General features: G+C 34.7%; 1 protein-coding gene across 2 annotated transcripts; it reads left to right on the top strand.

Moving 5' to 3' along the window:
* Window positions 1–12,208: 12,208 nt before the first annotated feature.
* On the top strand, window positions 12,209–21,841 carry LOC135071663 (ero1-like protein). 2 transcript variants are annotated; one of them, XM_063965431.1, is made up of 2 exons: window positions 12,209–13,822; window positions 21,654–21,841. In XM_063965431.1, the coding sequence occupies exons 1-2, from the start codon at window positions 12,375–12,377 to the stop codon at window positions 21,706–21,708; spliced, it is 1,503 nt and encodes a 500-aa protein (XP_063821501.1). In that variant the 5' UTR covers window positions 12,209–12,374; the 3' UTR covers window positions 21,709–21,841. The 2 variants fall into 2 exon arrangements, with proteins under 2 accessions (XP_063821501.1, XP_063821500.1); XM_063965430.1 differs by lacking the exon at window positions 21,654–21,841 and adding an exon at window positions 16,576–21,179.
* The last annotated feature ends 792 nt before the right edge of the window (window positions 21,842–22,633 follow it).

Raw genomic sequence — 22,633 nt, 5'->3', positions numbered from 1 at the left:
AGTATGCCAAAGATTTCAAAAGTTCAATATAGCATAGAAAATTTGCAAAAAGCGATCGAAGTTGTACAAGATGTATCCAACAATTTATCAACAAGATAAATTGCTGAAAAATATGGTTTGGATTGAAAAAAATTGATGAAAATTCAAACGCAAATACAAAAAATGAAAATCCTACGTTAAATCTGCTAGTGAAAATGTTAATTGTAAGGAAATAGATACAACTTTAGGGAAGAATAACCAACAGCTAATTGAACATTCTGAGCAACCACTTGAACTGATATCAAAGAAGATAAAAAAATAAATACATATAAAATTTACATATAAAATTCAAAGTTTTGCGTCATCTATGTTTTGAAGTAGATGATTCTGTCTCTACCGAATCTGACTCATCAACATCAGCTCAAGAAATATTTGATAATATGTTAATAAGGCCAAACGCAATATATTTTGAAATTTTGAAGACTACTATTAGAATTTAAGTTTAATGTTTTGTTTTGTTTATTTAAAGCCTATTTTGTCATTTTAAAATTGATTATTTTGTTTTAAGATACTGGACAATTACTGTGCTTTGATGTGGGCAATTAGTGTAAGTAATGGGCAATGACTGTACTTTTTAGAGGATTTTAAATTTATTTAAATATTTTCTAAGTTACGTAAGTTTTAACTAAAAACTGTTAATATTCTGTTTAACAGTTTATTGAGTTATAAGAAAAAAGTCATAAATGGTCGATAATTAAAATACTTTCTTTAATTTTTCATCTCAATGTGTTTGAAATCTTTAAGTGGGCAATAGCTATACGGTTTACCCTACATTTATTTTGGCATTTTATATAAATCGGCGCTATTTCGCGACGTTTGGTGCTTTTTCACGATTTAAGGGGACTGATGTTTATTCGGTCGCCCAAAAGTGGAACTCAATTTTGAAACCTATCACAGGCCTGAATCTGCTCTTAATAATAGATTTGGTTAAATATATTTCTATTTTATTATAACGTTTTTTGTTTGATGGAAATCACAGTACAAGGTAGTCAATTAACACTCATGCCGCAATGCTTTCAGTGTTGTATTTGGGATAAAATCTTCGAAACGAATATTAGATATTTTCAGCTTAGTATTTAATTAATTAATTGATTGATGTATAAGCTAATTTGGGCTTTACTAACATTATTGTGTGCTAAACCTGTAAAAGGCGTTAAAATTAGAAATCGGTCGCCTTTCTGTAATATAGCCTAGCTAGCAGCTAAAGTTACAGTTCAAACAAGAAAGGTGATAATTTTGTAGAAAGCAATAAGGTGAAAGGTAGCTTGTTTTCTACAAAGTCGTCTGTGGCACTGATAAATAATTCAACAAACAGACGGTGTGATAATAATGACTTTGTTTGTGGCGAATCAGCCTCATTTATGAATATGACTTGTAATCTCGAAAATAAATCTCGTAGGATATACAGGGTGAGTTTTTGAGATAAGGGTTGGTGACATAAACTTATTGATATTGAATTTGGTATTAAAAAAATCTGAAGGGTTTTATTTAAATAGCAGTTGATAGGTTGATAGAAGTATGAACACTATTCAGCAGAGTAGGTATTTGACTAATTACATAGTGCACATTTCGGGATCAAACAAAATCAGCCACCCTTGACATTTTCTAAGTTATTCGTGTCTTGTTGGACTACTGTAAAAAGTGTTTGGTAGTGTGCAAAATACCTACTTACTATCGATTTCTAGCACTCAAGTATTTCATAAAACTGATTGATTTTACCTATTTGAATACAAAATTACAAAGCCTCTCAACTTTATCATCAAAGATTCACCCTGTATAAGATTTAAGTTGTAAAATCGGTACAAAAATTATAAAATTGCTTCTAGTTTTGATATTAAAAATCAAAAGGCATATACTTTTAATATTGATACTAACTTCTTGCATTTCACATCAATTTCTTTCGTGAAATGTTAATCGTATTAAAGTGAATTTTCACTGTATTTTGTTTGTGTCAAGTTCATTATTGAACTGTCTGTCTATTTTTATAGGTCTTTTAAATATTCTTGTGATAAAAAGAGTAATTCTTGAATAATATAAAATAACGAAGATTTACGTGATTATTAGGAAGAACAAATTAAATGTGCTATAATATCTCTTAATAATAATATAATGTAAAAGTAGATTGTTTTTGATGATTATACCGTTAAATCTATGCACAATGTATCTTTGCCTTCTCTTAATGTGTGTACTAAATAGTGCCAAATTGATTACGACCTAGCTCATCTAAGGTACAAAAGGCACGATATTAAAAGATAATTATTTTAATAAATTGTCCGTTAATTAAGAGTCGTATTATGATAGATCGTTAAATTTAACATTTAAATTTGTACTCAATAAAGACGTGTTTAACAAATTTTAATGTTGTTTTAATTTAGTTTTTATTAACTCCATTTTAACAACTGGTCTGGTAGGGATGGGCACCTTGCACCTTGAAAATTATGGCATGCACCAAGTAAGTATATTTTTGTAAATTAAGTATTCACAGATTACTAACATGCATGCAATCGTTTTCGTTGTAATTTGATTTTGTTGTAAATAATAGAAAGTTTGCGAGGATCACATTATCAATAACTTAGATGCCGTCATGGTTTATTTAAAATAAAGTTTCCTGACTGGCTAAAAGTCCATTCGACTCCATATCCTCTACGCTTTTTCGTATGAAACTTTATAATACAGAGTGTTCAATAAAACTACATTTATAAGTTTAATTTTTTAAATCGATCCTCGTACGCAAGCTAATATTTCTATTACATTGGTTTGGTTTGGTTTAATTTCAATGTGTGTGTATTCTTTAATAATTCGTTCCAATGGTACCAGAACTGAAAAACGTCTTTGAAATGTATGCTCTTATAGATTTCATTTTTAATTCAGTTAATTTATTAATTTAGGCTAACTAATTTTCATAATACATATTAATGTATTTTTTATGATTACAGGTACGTATAAAGCGATGGCGACACGAAGCAAACATTCGAATAAGAACAATAAAATTATGAGAATTACAATGTCGAATCTTTTATGTATATTATTATATTATTAATTGACATTTACAAGTTATATTGTTAGTCTGATCTAACGCTCACCCACCAAATGTTATGCAAATAAATAAATAAATTAAAATACAAGATTTATTAAAATATAACAAGAATAAAAATCCGTATACAAATCGAGCATTCTCAAAGCAAAATATAAATAAGTTTTATTGTTTCGGAGTTGTAACTAAGTATCTAATTCAAAAGATGTTTAGTAAGAAGTACATAGTATAGTGTGCCTTTAAAAATAGCCATATCTATTATGTTAAATACCTGCAAAACGATTGTTACATTTATTTTACGAAGTTGACCTTAGGTGTAGATCGAAATCTACTAACACCAGGGGTGGGCCAACTTTTCCGTGGGTCATCCAACGACAGTTCGAAATCGTTGCTGAACCAAATTATAAACCTTTTTAGTCTGCAGATAGCAGGCTGACTTTGCCCACCCCTGGTAAAGTCTTGTATCATGAAACGACTCAAAACTCGATTCTATTTTTAAGTGTAGATTCACAGTTCAGCGCCGTTTCATTATACAGGCTCATCTGAAGATGCGCTGTACCTACCATGTTAGATTATAATTAATTTTAAAGTTCTTTTTTTGTTAAACAACATTTAATCTAAATTTTAAGTAAGTATCGTTAAGTTACATAGGAGACTGTAATATAACAAAACTACAGACATTACAAGTATTTTCTTATTTCAACTGTAAAAGTTAAACGTCCATTAAGCCTACATGTAATTTAATTATTCTACTAAAATTTAATATTTGTAAATGCATTTCTATGTGGTATGTGATTATAGTAAGTGTTTTTCTCATTCATATTATTATGTAAATAAGTAGTAACTGAAGTTATTGGGAGCAAACGTTTGTTTATTGAATTTTGAATCTCTTGTGCATTTCCGATGAAACTGCTTTATGTGGATGAATTTTACATCAATAAATTTTCTACTACAATCACGATGTTTTTCTAGAACCTGGCCATTAAATTTTTCTGAAATTCCCGCCCTGCCTATTTGCATCTGAATGTAGCTTTATTAAAACCATAGTTAAAACAGTACTGAGAGAAAAAATAAGAATTTAAAATAAAAATTGAAGCACTTTTTAGGACTCTGAAACGATTTTTTAAAAACAATCAAATCAATTTAAAAAAGTAAATACCTAGCTCACAGGGTCAAATGAGTAAACCCACCACAGATATGGATTAGAGGAACCCACGAAGTTTGTCTTGCCCTCTCTCTACCAAACATCCTGTATAAATTGTCATGAAATAAAATTGGTTGGTACCGAAACAGGCATTAAAGTTTGAGGACCTATGGCCCACTAAAATAAGTTTTCTAGTAAAATCAAGTCAATATATTTTCTCTCATGTCTTAAATAATCAAGTTCAATCCTTTGCACATTTTTCCGATTCTGGCATGATGAAGCAAACATTAGATGCATAAAACGGAACGTTTCACAGCTGACAGTATTCGTAGCTGTCAGTGTCACTGTTTCTGTTTGTTGACGTTGACATGAACATGTCTCCAACTTCCTCATTGGCCCTAGAGCAATTCCAAGTATACCATCAATAAAAGCCTAATTAGAGTCATCAAACCTCTCAGTCATTCAATTAGAGCCATTAGAACTTCATAACTATGAGTTGTTTTCTATGTGTAAGCTGAGGACACGTGTCTCCAGCTGACACATCTGTATCTTCGTAAATATTTATGCTACGATAATGTATTATACCTCAACAATTACAGTCGAATCCAAATAGTAGGCTTTCCACTTTTCAAGACTTTAGCTCAAATACTGTTAAAACCACGATCAAAAAACTATGTGCGAGCTGGAGTACCGTGTCTCCAGCTTACACATCTGTATCTTCGTAAATATTTAAGCTACATCAATGTTTTATATCTCATAAATTAAAGTCGAATAAAAAAACCCGACTTCAATTCTTTCAAAGCTTTATTTCGAACCGTTTTCGAACTACGAACCGATACGTATGTGTAAGCTGGTGACACGTAACACACGGTGGATTATTAAAACCGTATAAGTTAGAGTTGCGTTTTAAAGATCAAATAATTCGTTATAATTAAAGTACACACGAGACATAATTTCAAATCTCTAGGCCTCTTAGTTTCAGAATTAAAAGCCAAAAACTATTTTCCCGCCAAATAATTCAAATAATATGGGTCGACTGCGACGTTGCCGTTCCGTGCGTCCACTAGAGCAGTCGAATTTGAACCTAAAAACTAGTACCGTTTGAATCATTTTTATTTGTAGTTTAAATCATTTAATTTCGATTATAAGAATTTTAGACTAGGAGCCGGCTGATTTCTGTATTGAATACTTAATAACCTATATTTTATTAATAAGAAAAAGCTAGGTAAAACAAAATTATATTTTAATATACAAGTATAATAACGAACTTGTTTCCAAAGACTCAAATATTTGTGGCGTTTCTAAACGCAACCACTTTAATTTTTATTTAAATACCGTGAAGTCCTACGATTCTGCCACGTCAAGTGGCAAAAATGGGCAACAACTATACAGGGTGGAAACGTTAAGTGATCTCACTCGATTATTTCTTAACTATACAAGATATTAAAAAACTGGTTACTGATCCTGAAAGTGCTTAATGAGCTCTTTCAAACGGTACCAATAATAAATAAGTTACAGAATAAACTGGATCTGTCTGCAAATTCAATGTTTCCAGCTTCCATACTAAATGTATGCCAGACACACAATATTAGAAGTGTAATTTTTTTAATTTAATAATAAATACTTAAAATAAACTCGTAAATTGTTTTCTTATTTTAAATTATTAATGAAAAACATTGGTTTTAGGCTTTACTTGCTATAATATTGTCAAGAGATGAGTGTCATGACTGTGGTAGTACTAAATGTATGGAAGAAGGAAACATTGAATTTTTGGTTAGATCCAGTTTATTCTGTAACCTATTATTGATACCATTGGATAGAGCTTGTGAAGCACTTTAAGAATCAGTAATCAGTTTTACGATATCATATGTAGTTTTTAAAATAATGTGACTTTACCAAATGTATGGAAGCTGGAAACATTGAAGTTTCGGATAGATCCAGTTTATTCTGTAACCTATTATTAATACCGTTTGATAGAGCTCATGAAGCACTTTCAGGATCAATAACTAGTTTATTGATATCTTTTATAGTTTAGAAATAATCATGAAGCTACAGATAAAAATGGAGGCCACACTCCGAATACCTACTTGAAGCACAAACTAAGTATCACTATCTCGCTCTCTGTGGGCAGACTCGCTCTTTCTAAATAAACAAAAAATATAAAATTGCTCAAATTCAATGAAACCAATGTAAAATCTTTATTTCTTGACATAGGTATCATTAAAAATGATAAGTGTAATTACTGGTAAAACGTTTTAGGAAGAAATTACTGTAAAAAATGTGAAAAATGTTTACAATGATCCAATGTCGGAAATCACGAAATAAACACTTACGCGTGGAATCTTATGTCACTTCCAGGACACCACGTACTACCGCAACCACGCACTACAAAATTTTGCACCAATTCTTGTGATAAAACAATGATTATTTCCTGTAAACAATCTCAAACGAAATTAACTGCTTAATAAACAAAATAGTAAACAACCGCCATGATGGGCCGGATTGGGCCGATGTTGCCACATGGTACCGATTACCCAGGAATTGGGATTGTAATTCCCTGATTCGCCAACACATTAAGCCTAAATGGCCGACAATTTTGTGATTTTTTATTTAACTAGGTAATCTTAGTTTCAAATATTAATTATTTATTTGTTTAACTTCTGATTTGGTTAGTGAATTGGCTATTTCGAAGAATTTACAAGGAGATTTAAATCAGAAGATAGCAATACTACAGTTCACACTAAAAAGAGAGGTAGGGCCGCAGAGAGCGAGATAGATATAAGTAGGTATTTGACTCAAGTTTTTGTTCCAACTCTGCCCTCCATTTTTATCTTTAGCTATCCATAACAAAAAGAATTTTTCAAATCGGACCAGTAGTTCCTGAGATTAGCGCGTAAACTACTACAATTTTTCATACAGTCATTACTTTTTACTGACAGTTTATTTATTTTTCGTCCCATACTGAAAGTTAATCTCTATTTAATCCCAACTAATATTATAAATGCGAAAGTAACTCTGTCTGTCTGTCTGTTACGCTTTCCCGCTTAAACCTCGCAACCGATTTTGATGAAATTTGGCATAGAGATAGTTTGAGTCCCGGGATAGTTTTTATCCCGGTTTTTAAAACAGGGACGCGCGCGATAAAGTTTTTCTGTGACAGACAAAATTCCACGCGGGCGAATCCGCGGGCGGAAAGCTAGTGGACCATAAGCCAATATAGGTCTCATTAGTGGTGGACATTTGGACCACTTTTGGTCATTGTCCTTTTAGTACGATACCGATTTTGGCTTGAATAATATATTTTTTTAAGTTATCTATGAGTGAACCTAGTCGCTGGAAGAAAAATATTTAATTTTTATCGATCCAGCGACTGGGACCACTGTCCCAGTTAATTGCGGTCCCAGTAGCCGGAATCTACGGCCCGATCGCGAACGTCTTCGCTTTCGCTTCGCGAAGCCCACACTCGGCCTCGTCGGCACGCGCACCGACGATCGCCAAACGGCTAGAGTACCTTCTGTACTCGCCACTCTGCCCGGTGAAGCTGGAAAAGCTCCTCCAGCTACCAGCGCGCGACCCTTCAAAAAAAAAAAAAAAAAAAGCCGGAAACCTCCCCGACCCGACCGTGGATCACCAGTATTCTACTACACAGTAAAGTATAGGGTAAGGTGGGGCACAATGTTACACGGGGTACAATGTTACAATGCATATTTCTCCGTCCCTTTCTATTAGTTGTATGATGTTCAGCGGCTCAGTTCAGCAGCTCTTATGAGCAGTGTTGCCAGTCGGGTCTTGTCAGAAGTTACCAGAAATATAAGGTGTTATTTTTTATACTGATCATACTTTACCAACGCATCTAATAAAATCATACAAATACAACCCAAGTGTTTTTAAAAAAAAATTCAGGCTAGTTTTTGTTTTTACTTTTCCTAACAAAAAAAAGATATTATTTTTACAACCATCCTGTCTTCACTCACTGCCTCTCTCTCTTTCTTTACTCATTTCATTCATACGAGTACGAACAATTGCCGCGCGCGTTCATTCAACGTTCACACACATAAAGGTTAGATTACACTAAACCTACGTTACCAAAAATTATCACTCGTGAGTATGTACGATGTTACGTCATGTTAATAAGTACTATGCGCTGGGAGAAACAAAATCTAGCCACAAAGTAGGTAAATAAGTGTATTTTCATTAGTGTAATAGCGGGGGACTTTTCCAACGAACCGAGGCGAATCATCCGCGTTAAACTAGAAATTTAAAAAAGGATAGAAATTGGAATTCAATATCTACGGTTTCGTAATGCCTACGCAATTTATTTAGAGACGAAATAAAAAATTGATAGGTACATACCTATTACTACTTCGCTTCGCGTCAGTGGAAATGCACCCTAATATTGAATATGAATAGGTGTTGTAAATAAAACTCACTGATCAATTTTCCTGGTTTTAATTCCTAAATTATGATTTGCCATCACACTTTAGATTCATTGATTTTACTTATTCACACATTTACCTATTTTGAATGTTGTTATTTAAAGTTCCTAGGTTATTATTACACTAATCACAATACATTTTGAACGTCAAGCCTTTGTTGAATGTTCACGTAAACACTGTCTTGCACTGTCTAATCTAGCCACGATCGAATTGAGGTAATGCTTCCGGGCTGCACACTTGCTTGCTGTTCACTAGACACCACGTCGGATGTTGTATTCACAATTCGCGCACTAACTTTTTTACGGAAAAAGTCCCTTTCGCGTAAACTAGCACTCATCTGTCCAAATCACACTGTTGGTATGTACCTACGTAGACTTCCGCAATATCCATCGATAGAACTCGGTCGCGGTCGTGGCCCTCTGGCAACAACTCCTTGATAAGGCATTCCGTATTTTTACGCAAAAGCCGCCGTCTGCGGCGCTCGCATCTGGGTACCGCCAGCACTGTGCCGGTAATTGAAATTGAAATCCAGAACTTCGTCCTCGAAGCGCGCGGGATCTCGTCAAGTCAGGATACGGCTGCGCTCCCTGAAGCGCTGCGCGGCTACAAACAAGCAAGGTGTGACGAAGGTTTTCGACTCGTCAATGTTTCTCGTCGGCCAGTTAGTGTGCCCGAAACATAATTTCACCTGCGTTTTGTTATTTATCAAGCGCGGCATTGTAATAACTCGCACACACACTGTAATACGTTTGGGCACAACATTGGACTGACTGGGACGATTGTTTATGTTGTTGCGCTCCCGCATGCCGATCGGCGGCTCGGCGCGGGCTGTGGGCGCGGAGCGACTATGACGATATCAATATGGCCGACTCACGCGGCGCGGCACGTGGCAGCGGTCGTTGCCCTCGGCCGGCTACTACGATAGTGCGTAAACGAATACTCACCGCGCTCAAAGGATGATTTATTTTTTATTTTTTTCGAAACATTCTTTGTCGTTTTACTCGAAATCTAGCCTGAATTTTTTTTTAAAAACACTTGGGTTGTATTTGTATGATTTTATTAGATGCGTTGGTAAAGTATGATCAGTATAAAAAATAACACCTTATATAAAAAAATGTAACCTTTTTGAATAAAAAGTAACCTTCATACGGGGGGGGGGGGGGGGGGGTGCGGAATGCGAAGTGCGAAAATGAATACAATTGATCATCAATCTATCTATTCTATCTTTTACCTAAATACGAAATTTTAACCATTCCATGAAGACCGAAAAGTGACCGGTCGTATAAAAACGTTTCCTGGATTTGCGTTTTATTATCGAAAAACATTCGCTAAAACTCATTTTTTTTAACAAATAATAAATCACATTCATGTTTAAATGCAGTTTATGACATAATTTTTAAATTGACACTATTAATATTTTTTACTGAATAACCTGTAAAAGTTAATTCTACAATTTCTGAAAAATCACCTAAAAGTAACCTTGTCATTAGTGTAACCTAAAAGTAACCAATGCAGTTCAAAAGTAACCTAAAAGGTTACAAAAGTAACCTTCTGGCAACACTGCTTATGAGCTTGACAAACGTGTATACCAACATCATACAACTAATAGAAAGGGACGGAGAAATATGCATTGTAACATTGTACCCCGTGTAACATTGTGCCCCACCTTACCCTACCTAGGTTATTAAAAGTTGATCGATCTGTGATAAATAATTTACCTGATTAATTAGTTTTATGAAGTAGGAATTTTATTTCATTAGTGATACCCGACAAGAACGTAGATCATCGGATTTCTAGTAAAGTGTATCTACCTTAATTATTAAAAATGTTAATTGATCTGTGATAATAATCGAGCTGAATAAAAACGTTTTTGATTGTTATTTTAGTATTTCATTCTAGCTATTATATTTCCAAGAATAACCTGGTTTTGCCATGTCTGAATACAGTTTTTTTTTCGGTTTCGGTAAAACCGGTTTTGTGACCCCCTAAATCCCACCCTTACGTTCATATAAAAAGAATGTGCGTAATCTATACGTACATAAGGCACCTAAAATAATAGAGAGGAAAGAATTGATTGTATTGAACAATGAACCGTCTCAGCTATAAAAGACCCACTAAACTGAACTGTCCCACCAAACACATTGATAGGGGGCGCCACCATTGTTCACCTGTACAAGGTTTCCCAAAAAGTACTGTCAAGCCGAAGCCCAGAGGTAGAGTATCACTAGGGCTACCCGAATACTCGATTTTTTCAAGTTATTTATCATTTTTAGATGATATGATAATGATGAAAATCTTTATCATATTTCAAAAACTGGGATAAAATCTATCCTACGTCCTTTCCCGGGACTCAACCATCTCTATGCCAAATTTCATTAAAATCGGTTCAGTGGTTTAGGCGTGAAAGCAAGACAAAGTTACTTTCACATTTATAATATTAGTATAGATGCAATGTTTTTGCCTCGATTAAATAAAACATTGTGATCAAAATAAAAACTTATTATCAAAATATTTTATAGGTTACTAGCTGACCCGGCGAACTTCGTACCGCCTTAGCGTAGAGATTTTCTTAATATTTTTTTCCGTAAGAACCATCCTTGGACTTCCACAAACATTAAAAAAAAAAGAATTATCGAAATCGGTTCAGCCGTTCACACGTGATGCCGTGACAACGCGAAACGGGTTTCATTTTTATATATATAGATTAGGTACTTAATACAGAAATCAGCCGGCTCCTAGTCTAAAATTCTTATAATCGAAATTAAATGATTTAAACTACAAATAAAAATGATTCAAACGGTACTAGTTTTTAGGTTCAAATTCGACTGCTCTAGTGGACGCACGGAACGGCAACGTCGCAGTCGACCCATATTATTTGAATTATTTGGCGGGAAAATAGTTTTTGGCTTTTAATTCTGAAACTAAGAGGCCTAGAGATTTGAAATTATGTCTCGTGTGTACTTTAATTATAACGAATTATTTGATCTTTAAAACGCAACTCTAACTTATACGGTTTTAATAATCCACCGTGTGTTACGTGTCACCAGCTTACACATACGTATCGGTTCGTAGTTCGAAAACGGTTCGAAATAAAGCTTTGAAAGAATTGAAGTCGGGTTTTTTTATTCGACTTTAATTTATGAGATATAAAACATTGATGTAGCTTAAATATTTACGAAGATACAGATGTGTAAGCTGGAGACACGGTACTCCAGCTCGCACATAGTTTTTTGATCTTGGTTTTAACAGTATTTGAGCTAAAGTCTTGAAAAGTGGAAAGCCTACTATTTGGATTCGACTGTAATTGTTGAGGTATAATACATTATCGTAGCATAAATATTTACGAAGATACAGATGTGTCAGCTGGAGACACGTGTCCTCAGCTTACACATAGAAAACAACTCATAGTTATGAAGTTCTAATGGCTCTAATTGAATGACTGAGAGGTTTGATGACTCTAATTAGGCTTTTATTGATGGTATACTTGGAATTGCTCTAGGGCCAATGAGGAAGTTGGAGACATGTTCATGACGTTGACACTGTTGACAGCTCATGTCATATTTCGATGATCATACGTTTGTTGAAGCACGTCGGCCTCTTGCTTCCTTTTCGGTGAATTAAAATCCTACTTTCACTCCATTGTGTATCGTGAATAACAACGGTTCTAAATGTGCTGTGAGAGAACTGATCTGATTTCGATATTCCTATAAGTACATATGCCATGGCCGTAGCCATACCCGAAATGGCTTACAAAAAATATTGTGTTGTGTTTATAATTTTCGCTCTCGCGATAGTGCAGGCCGTGGGTTACGACACGGAGTTGTATGAAACAAAGCCTTGCGATAGCAACGTGTGCTTCGAAGCCCTGCACGGGGCCTTGGGCGACTGCTCGTGCAACGTCGATACCATAGACTACTTCAATAACGTAAAGATCTTCCCACGCATCCAGAGCCTCGTCAGCAAGGACTACTTCCGTTTCTACAAGGTCAATTTGAAAAAAGAATGCCCTTTCTGGGCGGACGATAGCAGGTGCGCTATCAAGTATTGCCACATCAAAACATGCTCCAAAGAGAGTGTGCCTGGATATGCAAATGGATACGAAAACGAGCACGAAGATGAGGCGCCGGCCGTCAAGTATACCAAGGAAGCGCAGTCAGGGTGCAGCAACGATCCAGATCTAGACTTGGACCTAGGCTATTTGAACATGACTATAAGTGCAGCCAGTCAATATGAAATTGCTAAGTGGAAAGCCCATGATGATGCCTTAGAGAAGTTCTGTGGAAACGATGACAGAGATGCTGATGCTGACTATGTTGATCTGTCTTTGAATCCTGAGAGGTACACTGGCTACAAAGGTCCCTCAGCTCACAGAATCTGGAGGAGCATCTATCAAGAGAATTGCTTCCGTCCCAAATTGAATCCGTATGAATCTTTCCCTTATGTTCTAAGTACTGATCTGAGCAACATGTGCCTGGAGAAAAGAGTATTCTACAGAGCTATATCAGGTATGCACACAAGTATTAATATTCATTTGTGCTCCAAGTATTTGCTCTCTGAAAAAAGTGTTGGATTTGCTGCACCGCCAGAAGGAGAGTGGGGTCCTAACGTAGAAGAGTTCCAAAGACGTTTTGATCCCTCGCAAACATTTGGGGAAGGACCCAATTGGCTCAAAAATATCTACTTTGTTTATTTGTTGGAGATGCGTGCCCTGGCTAAAGCTGGTCCATATTTAGAGAAAGAAGAGTATTTCACAGGCAACCCTACTGAAGATGAGGAAACCCGGCAGGCAATTAAAAACATGCTCGGTGTCATATACAGTTTTCCAGATCATTTCAATGAGTCTTCGATGTTCAGCGGAGGCAGTCAGGCTGCTAAATTGAAAGAGGAGTTCCGAGAGCATTTCTGGAACATATCAAGGATTATGGATTGTGTGGGTTGCGATAAATGCAAATTGTGGGGCAAGCTGCAGACTCAAGGGCTTGGGACTGCCCTAAAGATACTGTTCTCAGCCAGATGGGACAACCCTGAAGGTGACCTTGAGCAGGGAGAGTTCCCACTGAAGAATAGAGTGCAGCGGCTGCAGAGAACAGAGATTGTAGCGCTGTTTAATGCATTTGCTAGATTATCAAATAGCATAAGAGAGCTGGAGAACTTCAGGATAATGCTCAGGTGAGACCACTTCTTGTTTTTTTTTATTTGCACCTGCACATTAAAATTCTGCTAACCTAGGCCTGTTTCATATCCACAGCCAGACATTAATTTATCATTTTAAAGCTTCATAATTTCATAAGAATTCATTTTACTGTAACTGTGCTAGATTAAGACCAATGTCTTAACGTGCCAATGCATATGTTGATGTGAAACAGGTTCATATAATTACATACTAATGGGTGGTTACTAAATTGGTTTGCTCATTTAAATACACGTATTTTGTGTTTTGTTGGGTGCTTGCCATTTTCCTTATTCTTATTACAATAGTTACAAAAATAGAAAGCAATGACAAACCTGATTTTGTTAATGAAATATCTTGATTGGGTAAAAAAAATTACCTGTTTTTTGGATCTATAGAAACTGATAAGATCTACTTAAAAATTAACATCAGTTTTGTCTAATCAATTACAAATATTGGATTCTCGATTGTGATTCGAAGCAATATGTCGGTACTGAATTATTCGGCCGGGGTCTAATCGAGCCGGTGAGCCAAAAATCACCATTTAGGAAAGTTCTTGAGAACTTGCTGCTGTTAGAACTCGTGCTACCACTTCTATGATCTATCTTAGCAATAACAGATCTTCGCTTCTCACTCTTACCATCGTCATAATTTTCACACCAACCTAAGCTTTCATAAGGTTTCTTAACAGTCATTTCCTACAGTGTAAAGTAGCAATAATTGATGCGAATTTTCAAATCGCAAACTGAAAACTAAAAAGTAAACAATAAACGTAACTGTCGAAGATCTCCAAACCAATAACAGTTAGCCAAGTGTTGATTTCTGTTTCTGTTTCACAACATGATTGTTTGTGATCATTGTCTTTCGGTGATGGATCTGTGTTTGCTTCAATGCTTTGTCTTACTTTGTATCTATTCTCTAACTGTTGATTAATCGCGTAAAACTTCGTAAACAAATTGTCTTTATTATCATCATGTCAGCCAATATAAGATTTTAAACTTTCGCATTCCATTTCAACTATAAAATAGAGGAAAACGTCAGTCTAATTCAGCATTATGATTTCATCAATTAGTCTCTTTCGTCCCGCAATATTTTAGCCGTTATAAAAGTACAATCACAGCAACATAGACCTAGTGAGGTTGAATTACTTCACTGATTAGTCGACGTTCGAGTTACCACGTATTTCTGGTCATGATATTCAATTTAATAGGGCGTTGCTTGATAAAACAAATAACGTCACATGCGTTTTTAATAACCTAGTTATCTCATTAAGATTAGAACTGGCTTTTTTGGATTCATGACTGATTGATTACATGATTTTCCTGGGCGCCAAAACCAGCTGCGACTAGCGGGTTTAATTGAGTGATTTATACTCGAAGTCAAGAAAGTGACATGTTTACGTATGTTTATTTGTTAGTCTCTTAACTATAATTCTGTTTACTCTAAAGCTATATTTTTTGTGAAAAAATATTTGTTATTGCAATACAGATTCCTTGAGTCACCAATAAGCTAAGCTACGCTTTGAAAGTCACGTTAGCCCTCGAAGTCATGACGTATTATTTTGAGTTCCGAGTGTCTGACTCAGTAGACAGACATATAGATGACCCACGCTGAACTGTCCCGCCAAACTCAATGACAGGGGGGCGCTACCATCGTTCAACTATATGGTTTCCAACATGGCAAAAATCGGAACCAGCGATCCGGTATTGACGGTGGCGCCCCACTGTCAATGTCATGCATAGGACAGTTCAGTATTTTGGAACTATAATTATGACGTGTAGGTTAACGCGCCGCTCTCAAGCATCACTGTTATGCAAGGATGATGAAACATGTTTGCGGCAGTAGAAAGTTGCTAAAAGATTTGTTTGACACGTTTCGCACAAACTACAGACTTTAAAAAGTTTCGAACGTTTATCTTTCTTTTTTTAACCGACTTCACTTGAAAGAAGCGCATTGGTGAATCTGAACATAACCAAGCCAGAAGATAGGGGATGTTTCTAAACTGTCTACAAAATCTTGATACCTACTATGTGTAATTGCTTGATCGCGTAGCTAGAGATGACAACATTTTTGCTCTATGCTAGAGTCACGTAGTCAATCAAAAAATACGATACTGCGGGTTTTTGCCAGTGCCTTATCATCGGATATTAATGAATTCATACAAATCGCTAGTTAATACCGGAGATAACGATCGCACGTATGATAAAATTAGATAAATTTCCTCAGAATTGCATTTTATTTGCATCATCATTTGGTCAGGTTGTATAACTTGTACACACACAGATACAGGAAAGAAAGACAGCAACTTCGTGATAAAAATAGTTTGGGACTAGCTAGATTAACCTTCACTGCTTTACATCTAAACATAGACATTTATTAAATATTGCATGTATCCGATTGACTTTTAGAAGTAAGTAGACTTTCCAAAAGTCTATAAGGAAAATCACTTTACAGAATGTTTTTTTTACAACAGTTAGGCATTCCCCGCACACGCAAATTGACAATCTTGCTATCAGTAAAACAACAGGGCAATTTGCCTTTAGGTACTGTACAGCAATACTTTCCGAGCCAGCTTGATTGGTTTCTATAATCGCTTTTTATGTCTTTTTAATGGGTGTCATTTTCGCAAATCATAACGTTTGCACAAATAGCACTTGCACATTTCACTGCCGCGCTATTGCACGACTTGCACATGACATAACACATTCATACCTTTTGGCAGCTACTAAATGTTCAAAATTTTCGTACACAGCTCCAACAAACAGACAAACACCAGGCAAAACACGTTCGGAGGTATCCCGGCGCTAGATAAGATGGCGAACCCGAAGAAAGACTGCAGTTCTGGAGGATCTAAACCGCGGTTAGGGAGTTAGAAGGAAACCGAATCTTCTTCTGCGGTACAATGTACAAAACTTAAGTCGCAAGCAAAGTACGGTCAATTTATTGATCCTAACTGGGTCCTAGCATAAGAATTACTAATAAGCGTAGAAGGGGAACTCGTTTAATTTAATTCAATAGGAGACCCGAAAAAACAATAACCGGAATCACTAAGTTTTTCCTTAGTTCCTTTAAAATGAATGAGTTGGCCGTTTTAAAAAAGGTCATATCAAAATTCTTCCAGACAAAATCATTGTGACAAAGAGAGGTTCGTAGTTCGTACAGAAGTATTGAACCTCTCAACCTTTTGTCTCCACTGGAGACGAAAACAAAGTCGAGTAGTTATTTTTTTACCTTTAAATATGTTTTGTACCTTATTATCATGAACTTATGACGTGTTCACCACATGATGAGGAGTTTAGCTTCTACTATTATTAGTTATTCTTAACTTCCTAGATCCTTTTAGAGGTTAGTTAACTTAGTGCTAGTGTTGCTGATCATCATCACAACAAGATATTTATTGAACCCAGTGACGTGTGAGCTTATTGATTGTTTGTAAAATGTATTTATCAAGGTAAACGTGAAACTTTGATTTTTAACTTAACTCTGATGCCAACTGAAAAGTGATATTGAAGTTTTTAAACGCATACAGAAGAAAATTTTATCAAGCAATTTGGAATCGGTTTACAGATACCTAATGAAGTATTGTAGTATATTTAAGTATTTATTAGAAATATGTTTTATCTGCCGTATTTGACGTTTTTGATGTTGGTGTAATAACAGACTATAGGATGATCTGAAACCGGTAATGACATAAGCCGCATGAGCTAGCTTAATTAAGGTTTCGTTAATAAGTACTTACTTATGCCAGGGCTTCCCAAAATTTTTTTTACTGTGACGTCCTTGGGAATTTGTAATTTTTTTGAACACAACATAACAAGAATGAAAATAAAGAAAGATTTATTTTACTTTATTGAATGGCAATTAATGAGAAGGATGTGCTAGCTATTCTGAGCATAGCTTCTCAAAAGGGGGCTTAAGTTTAGAAAATGGCAATCTCGTCTCTTTATCTACCGTTTATTTTCAATCGCCTCACGAATGACGCCCTTTGGATAGATCCGCAAAGCCCCAAGCGCTTCGACGCATAGTTTGGGTATCCCTGACTTTACACAATTCCACCTTAATCAACCGGATTCGTCAATCTGTTTAAATAACTATTGATTCTAAAGAATACGCATAATAATGATCCACCTGTTTTCACCTTTACCTTGTTTAAGTGTTTAGTCTTAAATATTTTTTTGGTGGTATGCTAAGGTCTGCTTGAATTTATTGACTGAAGAGAAGTCCTATTTTACCTTTCGTGGTTGTATTTTCCGTTTCAGTAACGGCTAGGTTCTCGTATTTTTTTAAGTTTTTTTACATTTTAATTTTTAACTACTCATAAAATATACAATCATAAACAAAGTGCAATAGAGAAATTAATATTGTTAGAACTGTTTTATTGTTTTTATTTTATTTTATCAATACAATTTTTGTACATTTTGTATACAGTTCTTTTTAACACCCAAGGTTGTTACTAAGTGCTAAAACATTGAAGTTAATCCAAATACTATTGGCTACATTCCAATGTTACGATTGATATCTGACATTGCATCAAATATGCTCTATATCGGTAGTAATCTTTGCGTTTTGGCAAACAATTGTTTGTAAAGATTCAAGTAATTGTAATACTTTTCTAAGAATAATCTTTTTTACTTTCTTAACTCTTCACAAAATTTTAAGTGTCACAAATTTTTCTTCTGCTTCTTTTTACACAATGTCAAGTATTATTAGCTGATTTACATCATTATTTCTATAGTTAAAGTTTGTGAAATGAAGTATTGTAAGTTCACCACAAAAATGATTAGCATCTCAAATCTCAATTAATTCTTCTGCTCTTCCATAATAACAATGAGGTATGAACCTCAACTGAATGGTCTTTTGAAACTATCGATTTTAATATTTTCCAGTATTTATGTGCACAAAGACTCTTAGCAAGGCCATCTAATGTCAATAACAAAATACGAGGGGCGGCTGAAAAGTTTTGAGCCTAAGTATCTTCAAGTGTTATTATTGACTCGCACTAAATTTTATTAATTTTCCAATAACCTCCTTAGTATATGTACAAAGTTTCATTTTATTAGCACCATCACGCTTTTAGTAATTAATCCGTAAACATCATCATGTCTCAGTCATCCGCGCAATGTACGAAATTGAAGTACACTGTTGTCATAAAATGCCTCACAAAGAAGAACAAAACGCTGACGGTAATATTTGAAGAGATGTCAACAGTTTATGGGGAGTCTCGGCCTTCATTTGCCACCATGAAAGATTGAATCCGATAATTCGATCATGGCAGGGAGTCGCTAAAAGATGACCGCAAGTCAGGGCGGCCAGATTTCGCCATTAACGAATAAAATAATGAAAAGTTAAAGAATCTTGCTCTAGAGATCCGCGAATTAAGCTGTGACAGATAGCTGAAGCCATAGGCATTAGCAAGGAACGTATCGGCAATATTTTTCATACTCATTTGCACATGAAAAAGGGGTGTGCGCGATAGGTGTCAAAAATGCTCACGCCACTCGACAAACAGCGTCGAGTCACAACTTCGCAGGAGTTTTAGGACATCTTTGGCCATAATCCTAACAAATTTTTTTCTCACATTGTCACTATTGATAAATAATAAATTCAGCAGTACGATTTAGAGTCAAAACAAGAGTCAATGCAATGGATTGAAAAGGGAAAACACCGCCGCGGAAATTCAAAGTGGAGCGATCGACACCCAAGCTCATAGCCACTATTTTTGGGATTGTGGAGGAATTTTATTCATTGACTACCTACTTAAAAAAAACTACAATAAACGGGGATTATTTTACTGTACTGTTGATAAGAGTGCGTCAAGTGGTTGTCAAAATAATAAGAGGTAAACTGGCGAAATAAAATCTGTTATTGCCAGACAATTCGCCCGTGCACACCGCGCATGTTGCAAGGCTTGCCCCGGGTAAACCTGGATTTCAAGAAATTAATCACCTACCACACAGTTTAGTCTAAATCCTTAGCTTTTTTTTCTAATTCTCAATTTGGAAAAAGGACCTCCAGGAACGAAGTTTTTGAGTGAAAAAGAAATGAAGGCGTCGTTAGAGGATCATTTCGAAGGCAAAGTTTGCGAATTTTTTTTCAGTGGGATAAAAGCTCTTTTACACAAATGTAAGAAGTGCGTTGTAGTAGAGGAAGATTAAATAGAAAAATATATTTTTTATATTTTTCTATCGGCATTTTTAATACCTTAGGCTCAAAACTTTTCAGCCGCCCCTCGTATGTATATTTTTACTCTACGTTTTAACTTGTTGATATACAAGATGCACTCGCGCTTTGGTTGGACTTAGCCCCTTATTAACTCTTTAAAATTTACATTAACTTTAAAATTTACAAACAAGAGACGCAGTAAAATTAGCTGAACACTACATTATGTATTTGTAATTTGTTATAATGCAACCGAAATATAGTTTGTCCAAATGTCCACTGTATAAAAAAGCATAATTTGATTTTTGCAAAATTGTATAACCAAGCCAACCTAAGTGGCAATGTGCTCTCCGTTATTATATGCCCCAGGTCTCGATGTTATTTTTTGAAGAATATTGCCCTTTATTGCCAATGTGAACTTAGTTGTTTGTAGGTATTTTATTTATTATTATTTTAGTAGGTTTGTTTAGAAAAATTTAAACTGACAAAACAAACAGTTTGTTAAACAGTTATGGTAGATGATCATGATAGAGTAGACAGAGTAGGAGTTTTTAATATTTTTTGTATATTTTTCAACTCCAACTAAAACCACAACTAATAGTAGGTACATTTTTATGTCGTTTTCAATTTTTCTAAATAAATCTTACTAAATAGTTAGATTCATGTATCAATTTAAGCAGAATAGAATTGACTGGAGACTGGAATAGAGATTTTACTTAAAAAGCCAGTTTTTCAATTGTCAGACAATTTTTATTTCTAGAATAGTGCATAATGATCGTTTGTATGTATAAATGTTTGAAAAAGTCAATTGTATCCTCCAGATAAAAGTTATCTGGCGAATGAGAAGTCGGGCCTTAATCAACAAATGGCCGATCGTAAAATATTTTTTCAAATAACGTAAGATTGAAAACTATTAACAGAGTGGTTACTGTTTTGACGTCATTCCATTGTTTTATTGTTATTGCCTAGCTTATCGAATTGATTTAGTTCGTTATTAGATTTCAGGTCTAAATTAACGACATTTCTCTGTACTCAAATTGGCTGTTAAAATTTTATCTACCACTTATCAAACTGATTCGTTTGAACAAATTGATATGTTGTTTATATTTTTTCAAAGGTGTCTGTGATTTTTTGAGGTAACGACTGTCATGACAAAATTATTTATTTTTAATTATTTTAATAAATGTTTTAACTGTATTGTATTCGTTTTATTTTTAACCTGTGGTGTGTGTTGAGTTGTGTGTGCGAGTTCTTTACTAATAACTAATTAAACTTTTTTTAATTACTGTTTTTGATGTTACTTAGGTCTTTTTTGCGCAAGAGGTACGCATTTTTTACCCTGGGGAGGATTTTGGTGATAGACATACGATGATGATCCAGTAAAATCTCGCGTTTTATGTTTTTCTAATAATACATAGTAGCATAATTGTTATGTAAGTGAGCCAAGTTTTGATTGATTTACTTGTGCGTTTGCGCATTCAGACGTCAAGGTTCATTATCATGTTATGCATGTGGACTATTATGACGAATAAAATGATTAATGATTGCCATTTAGTCACCACATTATCTAAACGTATTTCCTGAAGTTTCCGATAAATATTTTCTTCTCATTTTCTTAGGAATAAAAGTCTTCATTAACTAGCTTTTTAACATAAATCCACTTGTTTTCAGACCTCAACTTCAAGAGAAAGGAAGATATTTGACGTGTGAACAACGTGTTACGTGAATTAAGTGATGTTTCATAAATACTAAACATCACAAACATTTTCAATGCCATCACAGCAACTAGTCTGAATATCGTAGGTTAGTTTTCAAATTGCATAGACTTTTTAAATTATACAGTGAATATGATTATTAAATTGTGTATTTCTTCTCTTTAGCATAGCTCTCTCTGTAAGTAACCCATGCGTTCTTGTTCTGAAGTTACAGACACGTTAGCGCCAACTGAAAGTAGGTAGTGATTTTACGTTTGAAACTAGGTATTCACGTAAAATTTAAATGCTATCTGAAATCATACTTTATGTGTGCAATACATGCGTATTTTGTCGCTTAAGCTTATGATTTTTCATGTCAAAACTTTAAAGTTGGTCTTCAGCATCGCATTGCTGAAATTCTTGTGTTGAAGTTTGATTGTCTTGTTAAGAGTTAAGGACTGAAAACAGTTGCAAAAGTTCGCTATGTATGGACTTCCGAGGACTTGCTCAGTAATTAATAAGATTTTGAAGTTTTTGTCAAGATCAGGGCTGGATAGACTTTGAGTACAATGAAGTAGGCTGGTTTTATTGCTATTTCCCTCAGAATACTCAGAAAATAAAAATTGAAGAAAACTAGCAGTAGTTTATTTAGGTATTAACAATACAGAGCATAAATATTGTAATTGTGATTTGTTTTACTAAAAGACCTTCATGTTTGTTATCATTTAGTGTCATTCGAGGAACTGAATGTATAATTAAAAAGCCATTTCTATTTCATACATAGCTAATGTCATGAAAAGTTCCATGTTGGACAATTGGACTAAATTTATGGAACTGTAATAACTACAGATTATTACTCGATTGTGTCAGATAGTGATCTAAATAATTATATTATTATAACATTTAGGTTGAATAAAATAACAACTTTAGATATTATGTTATTATACCATTTGTTCG

Source organism: Ostrinia nubilalis, chromosome 5 (assembly GCF_963855985.1).
Source record: "Ostrinia nubilalis chromosome 5, ilOstNubi1.1, whole genome shotgun sequence".
Classification (NCBI taxonomy): domain Eukaryota; kingdom Metazoa; phylum Arthropoda; class Insecta; order Lepidoptera; family Crambidae; genus Ostrinia; species Ostrinia nubilalis.
Note: the sequence above shows the minus strand (reverse complement) of the source record. Positions and strands in the feature narration are given on the sequence as shown.

Excerpts from the sequence above, each read along its gene's own strand:
- LOC135071663 (XM_063965430.1), top strand. The coding sequence starts at position 12,375 with ATGGCCGTAGCCATACCCGAAATGGCTTACAAAAAATATTGTGTTGTG. Across the intron at positions 13,823-16,575 it reads AACTTCAGGATAATGCTCAG|CTCCAACAAACAGACAAACA; the intron begins GTGAGACCACTT and ends TTTCGTACACAG.